This window comes from Mustela putorius, unplaced genomic scaffold (genome assembly GCF_011764305.1).
Source record: "Mustela putorius furo isolate JIRA1106 unplaced genomic scaffold, ASM1176430v1.1 tig00000242_pilon_pilon_pilon, whole genome shotgun sequence".
Classification (NCBI taxonomy): Eukaryota; Metazoa; Chordata; class Mammalia; order Carnivora; family Mustelidae; genus Mustela; species Mustela putorius.
This window is the reverse complement of record NW_025421325.1, coordinates 20,008,799-20,015,831: the sequence shown is the minus strand read 5'-3', so window position 1 is coordinate 20,015,831 and position 7,033 is coordinate 20,008,799. Positions and strand designations below refer to the sequence as shown.

At 36.5% G+C, this 7,033-nt stretch overlaps 1 protein-coding gene across 1 annotated transcript; it reads left to right on the top strand.

Moving 5' to 3' along the window:
* Positions 1-3,450: 3,450 nt before the first annotated feature.
* On the top strand, positions 3,451-6,650 carry DEFB134 (defensin beta 134). The gene is made up of 2 exons (XM_045078411.1): positions 3,451-3,508; positions 6,508-6,650. The coding sequence occupies exons 1-2, from the start codon at positions 3,451-3,453 to the stop codon at positions 6,648-6,650; spliced, it is 201 nt and encodes a 66-aa protein (XP_044934346.1).
* Positions 6,651-7,033: the final 383 nt, after the last annotated feature.

Sequence of the window (7,033 nt, the reverse complement as noted above, 5' to 3'; positions counted from 1 at the left end):
AGGACTGAAGATAAAAAAACAGTGATACCCCTCCCCACTATCTGTACTGTTCATCTTTCTTTACTCCTATTCTATCCCTCTTCCCTTTTATTCAAGACTTGGTTTAGGGAAGGAATAAACTCTTAATTCATCTGCACTCTCCAAAATCTATTTTAAAATCTGAATCCAAGTGTTCCTTTCAGTGCCCTAAAGAATGTAGTCTTTTTTTTTTTAATTCAATTTAGCTAACATGTAGTATATTATTAGGTTCAAGGGTAAAATTTAGTGATTTATCAGTTGCATATAACACCCAGTGCTCATTACATCAAGTGTCCTCCTTAATATTAGGCCATCACCCAGTTGCCCCATCCCCCTTTCTCCTCCCCCCTCCTCTCCAGCAAACCTTTGTTTGTTTCCACCCCATTTGGGACCATCCCCTGCCTGCTCTGTTCTCACAGGTTTGTGCCACATCTGTAATTTTTTCATGCTTCCAAAATGTACTGAACTGCTGTGCAGATTGCTCACAGCACAACCCTAGGAGGCACCACTCACAGAGGCAATGAGGTGCATTGCACATTGATACATAACAGCTCAGTGGACCCCTTCCATATTTCATACACTTTGTCATGTCAAAGTCCCTCAGAGACTTCCCTGAGTTGGCACCTCTGATTTCCTTTCTCCGTTTGTGAGAGAGTCTTGCACAGAGATATATTTCTCAATTACAAGAAAAAAAGTTCATTATGACCAGTGTACGTCTCAGTATTTAGAGGGAAGCTTGAGGAATGGTGAGGAGAGGGGAGCCATGGAGTATACAGGCCTTACGTGAAAGATAACTTCCACTCAGTTCTAGCAGATTCTTGCCATGCAAGGGATGCCAAAGGAATGTTGCTGATTATACAACTATATATCTATATATCAGATTTATCTATAAGTATATATATGAGATATATATTAGATTTTATTATATATAAGAAATATATATTTATATTTCATATATGAAATATAATGGGTAAATATAATGGGTATATAAGAAATATAATGGGAATATATATTTCATATATTATATTTCATAAATGAAATATAAATGCATATTATATATAAATATATATTCATATATTTCATATATCTATATATACATATATCAGATTTTCTTTACTCATTCATCTGTCCACGGACATCTGGGCTCTTTCTATATTTTAGCTATTGTGAGCATAATCTTTTGACATGCAGAAGTCTGCTGTTTGTTTCTCTCTTTTCAATGGGAAAAGTACACATTGTTCAGAATATGATAATGGTGAATTGTTTTAGACTTTTGAAAACAGGAAAAAAAGAAGATGAAATATGTTTTTTTAAATATTCTTAAAATCAAAATCTAATAAATTAGTAAGAAATTCCCAAATACTGTGAAGTGTGTAAACTGGGCGATTCACAGACCTGTACCCCGGGGATAAAAATATATTATATGTTTATAAAAAATAAAAACTAAAAAAATTTAAATAAAAAAAAAAGAAATTCCCAAATAAAATCCAGGTGTAATGTAGGCAGCTTCTAAGATGGCTTCCAATGATTCCTGGCTCCTGGTATCCATGCTTTTCTATAATCCTTTCCTGTTGAGCCACTCACTTCTAATGGATCATATAGCATTGACTCTTGACAACATGGGTTTAAACTACATGGCTCCACTTAATACACAGATTTTTTTTTTCAATAAATATATTGGACGGGCACCTGGGTGACATAGTCTGTTGAGCATTCAACTCTTGATTACAGTTCAGGTCATGATCTCAGGGTGGTGAGATCTAGTCCTCATGGGGCTCTGTACTCAGTAGGGACCCTGCTTGGGATTCTCTCCCTCTCCCCTTCTTCATACCCTTCCCTATGCTCTCTCTCAAATAAAAACAAGCCTTAAAAAAATATGTGGCATATATACAATGTAATATTATTCAGCCATAAAAAAGAAGGAAACCCTGCCATTTGTAACAACATGGGTAAACCTAGAAGATATTATGCTAAGTGAAAAAGCCATATATAAACAAATATTGTATGATCTCACTTCTGTGTGATATCTCGAGGAAGTCAAACTCATAGAACTAGAAGGTAAAGTGGTAATTGCCAGAATTTGGAAAGTAAGGGAAATGGGGAGATGTTAGCCAAATCAAACTTTAAGTTATAAGATGAGTAAGTTCTGATGCTCTAATGTATGGTATGGTGACTCTAATTAATAAAATACCGTATATTTGAAATTTGCTATGAAAGTAAATCATATTAATATTAATATGATAATATTATAATATAAATAATATAAATATTCTCATCACAAAAAAATTAGAACTATTTGAGGTGATGGATGTGTTAATTAGTTTGATTGTGGTAATCATTTCACAATGTATACGTACTTCAAATCATTACATTTGACTGCTTAAACATAAGCAATTTTTATTTGTTAATTATACCTAGGCGCACCTGGGTGGTTCAGTCATTAAGCATCTACCTTCAGGTCAGGTCATGACCCCAGAGTCCTAGGATTGAGCCCCATATCAGGCTTCTTGCTCAGCAGGGAGCCTGCTTCTCCTTCTTCCACTCCCCCTGCTTGTGTTCCCTCTCTCACTGTCTGTCAAATAAATAAAATCTCTTTAAAACTTTTTAAAAATTATACCTCAATAAACCTGGGGAAGAAAAGTCATAAAGAATGGTTGTTGTAACAGATATGTTCACTATCTTGAATGTGATGATGGTTTCATAAAAGTATATTTGTCACAACTTATCTAATGCTTTAATATTTAAATTTTTATGTCATTTCTATCTCAATAGTTTTTTTTTAATAGTCATAGTTATAAAAAATGACCTTGATGGGATATTATGCAGCTTTGGAAAATATCACTTATGAAGAGCCTTTAAAGAGACAAAAAATACTTATGGTATATATCATGTTACAAAAGCAGGATATCTGAGTACAAGTATATGGTTTAGAACTACTTATAGAAAAATATTAAATAATAAACTAGGTATACATAAAATTTTCTTAAGAAATATACTGGTTCCTTCTGAGAGATGGAGCTCAAGTGTTAACTCTTCCTTCTTTGTAATTTTTAGAATTTTATAAATTGCCCAAAATTAGCATTTAATTTTTGTAGTAACATAAAAAAAAACAAAAAGTTTTATTTACTTAAGAAAAGAAAAAGTATATTTCTCAGTTCTCCATTAGTACCTTTGGAAAATCCAGGTCGGGGAGCAGTGCCTCTGTCAATAGGAAAAGCTGTCAAACAGGAAAGGGCCATCAAGTTTTTTCCTCACATAAGCATTGCCAGCTCCTCTGCCTCAGGGAAGATCAGTGTAGCATATCTACCTGGAGCAGGGCATACCCCAGACCTGAGAAGTTTGCATGAGAGGGTGTGCTCAACCTTCCCTTGCTGCTCTCTGACAGCCAGAGTCAGACACTGCTACCAGTCTCCTCAACTGAGGCTCCCAGTTATGAAGCTGCTCTTTGTCATGCTTGCTTTGCTCTTCTTTTGGGACCCAGCACTGGCAGGTAAAATGGGAATTTGGTAAGGGGGGTGGGGGTGAGTAATTAGCCTAGAAAAGCAATTCCACTAAGCAAACCTATAAATGTCTTACCACCGTGGACCCTTCTATTTTCAAAGTGGAAACAGCATCAACTGGTCTTACATTAGCAAGACCTGAGCTTGAATTTTGCCTCTCCAATTTGTGTTAGCTGTGCAGCTTTAGGCAAAAGTCTAATTGTCCCTGAATCCTAGTTTCTTCATTCACAAAGTGGCAATAATACTAACCTCAGTCTTGCAAGGATTAAGTGTGATAATATATATAGAATAGACCTGTACACCACACATATGGTACCTGACTCATGAGAGCTATCATTATATCATCATTAGCAATACCCCAACCTCTTTGGGCACTATTGTCTTGTCCCTAAGTGAGGAACATGTCCAGCCATAATAGTCAAAACCAGAAAATGTGATAACTCAATTTGTTAAGCTTTCTAATTTGCTGAAATTGTTTATAGTTAGTTTATTATTTGTAGATGTCTTAGATACATGGGGAAACAGATTTGGAATGGCATGTCCCAAGAGAATAAATAAGTTTTATGTGCTAAAAGAAATGTCTGATCAGAGGAGATAGCAGGTAGGGAGACATAAGAAAGAGCACTGACTGGTCTCATAGTTTAGCTTGCCCATATTCATTACTGACTTTAAAAACTCCTTCTTGGGGGCGCCTGGGTGGCTCAGTGGGTTAAAGCCTCTGCTTTCGGCTCAGGTCATGATCCCAGGGTCCTGGGATCGAGCCCCGCATCGGGCTCCCTGCTCCACAGAGGAGCCTGCTTTCCTTCCTCTCTCTCTGCCTGCCTCTCTGCCTACTTATGATCTTTGTCTGTCAAATAAATTAAAAAAAAAAAAATACTTCCAAAAACTCCTTCTTGAATATTCTCTTCACTCAGGGCTATTAAATCAGCTCAAATTCAGATATTATAGGATCGCATTTAATTTCTCATTCTCCCTCAAGTAATCCCTAGGTAGATGAATCACATTTTGGAGTCATGTGACTCAGTAGGCTGGATATAAGAATCCATACAATCCAGGCCTCTTGAAGCTGTTGATGGGACCAATCCCGCTTTGGTTATTGGCAATGGTTTCATGGCCCCTAGATAGCCAAGAAGATAGTATACAATATTGCCTTTAGTGTCTTATACCTTCCCAAAGCTCATCATTTCCATAGGAATTCCTTATCTTATTATGTGGACCATTACGCTTCATCTTCTCAGGCTTTCATCTTTTTTTTTTTTTTTTTTGCATGTTAGGAACACCTTTCATATTTTCATACTGCCTTGTATTTTTTTATTACTAACATATAATGTATTATTTGTTTAAAGGGTATGGGTCTATGATTCATCAGTCTTACAAAATACACAGTGCTCACCTCAATACATACTCTCCCCAATGTTCATCACCCAGCCACCCCATCCCTCCCACCCCCTCCACTACAGCAACCCTCAGTTTATTTCCTGAGATTAAGAGTCTCTTACAATTTGTCTCCTCTCTGGTTTCATCTTGTTTCATTTTTTCCTCTCTTCCCCTATAACCCTCTGTCTTATTTCTCAAATTCCACATATCAGTGAGATTATACAATAATTGTCTTTCTCTAATTGACTTATCTCACTTAGGGTAATACCTTCTAGTTCCATCCACATCGTTGCAAATGGCAATATTTCATTTTTGATGACTGCATAATATTCCATTGTAGATATACACATCTTCTTTATCCATTCATCTGTTGATGGATATCTGGACTCTTTCCATAATTTGGCTATTGTGGACATTGCTATAAACATTGGGGTGCAGTTGCCCCTTCAGATCACTACATTTATATATTTGGTGTAAATACCCAGTAGTGCAATTGCTGGGCATAGGGCAGTTCTATTTTCAACTTTTTGAGGAACCTCCATTTTCCAGAGTAGCTGCACAAGCTTGTATTACCACCAAGAGCATAGGAGGCCTCCCCTTTCTCTGCATCCTTGCTCAGCTTTCATCTTGCCAGCTAAGTAACCCTGATCCTTTTCTCTCCTTATAGGATAATTATCTTCCAAAGCATGGTAACTTGAACAGGATGTGTTGGCTCAAAATTTCTACAGATGACCAAATATTTGATACCCTTTTCCTTTTAAGACCTTCTTACATATGTAAATTTAAAATATTCATATTTTGATAATTCTACAGAATAGCAGTTCTATAAAAGCATAAGTTCAAAATACCTTGGACCCCAATAAGACATAGTAAATCTTCAGAATAGATTTCTTCCTCCTCTAAACTTATAACACCATTCTATGCTTCACTGCACTTGTCATCTTTATTCCTCTCTCACAGATATTTTGTGTTTCTTCTCTTTTTTTGTCTAGACTGAAAATTCTTAAGGTATATATCATACTCAAATCTGTACCCCAACGGCACCTGGATTTATGAAAACTGGTTTGGGAATGAATACAGAATTAAATGATAAGCAAATGACTACATGCATAGGTAATCTGATTGTTCCAAGTATATTAACTGACCAGTTTGGGCAGACTTCCAAGTTATTAATTGTCATAACTCAGACTAACATAACAAAATACTGAGGATTGTGTGGTTTAAATAAAATGTATTTCATCACATTTCCGGAGGCTGGAGAGTCCAAGATCAACTGCAGGCTGATTCAGTCTCTGATGAGAGCTATCTTCCTGGCTTTTAGACAATCAACCTCTCCACCAGTCCTACAGAATCAAGGCCCCACACTTACAACCTCAATTAACTATAATTACCTCTCAGAGTCCCTTTCCCAAAATAGAGTCACACTGGAGTTTAGAGTTTCAACTTATGAATGGAGGGGGAGAGGGAGGAAAGATGTATTTTTTTTTTCAATTACAGAACCAAACATTATAATCAAGTCTCCTTGGAATCCAGTTTGACAAAAATGGAAGTACCAATTCTATAGTCCAAAAAGACCCATAATGAATTATTTATTTATTCATTTTCTTTCTAGGCTTGAATCCACTGGCAACAGAAATACACAAAAAATGCTACAGGAATGGTATCTGCAGACTTGAGTGCTACACAAGTGAAATGTTAGTTGACTACTGTGGGTTTCAGCTAGAGTGCTGTGTCAAAGGAAACCCAGACCCCTGACAAGAGAAGCCAGAGAACACCAACGAACTTCAAAGTCTTTGACACCCTCTCCACTGTCTTTCACACAGTGAGGGAATTTAGATTATACTGTGACTGTCATGTGTCCACGACTGTGGGTTTTAGCATTTTTTAAAAGCCATCAGAATCTTAGGATTTTGTATTTGAAAAGCTGAACTTCTGCCTTCCTAAAGACAGCTAAGCTTCTCATGAAAACTTAGGATGTATTTTATCATTTCAAAGTGATATCCATGTTCTTCTCAGTGCTGATTTCTCTCTTTCCTCATAGAAAGGATGTTTTAAGTATTTATCAAGGCCTCAAGTTACAGAAACATCTTTTTACACTTGGGCTTTACCCTACCATCCCTTCAGCTGTCTCTTTGGAC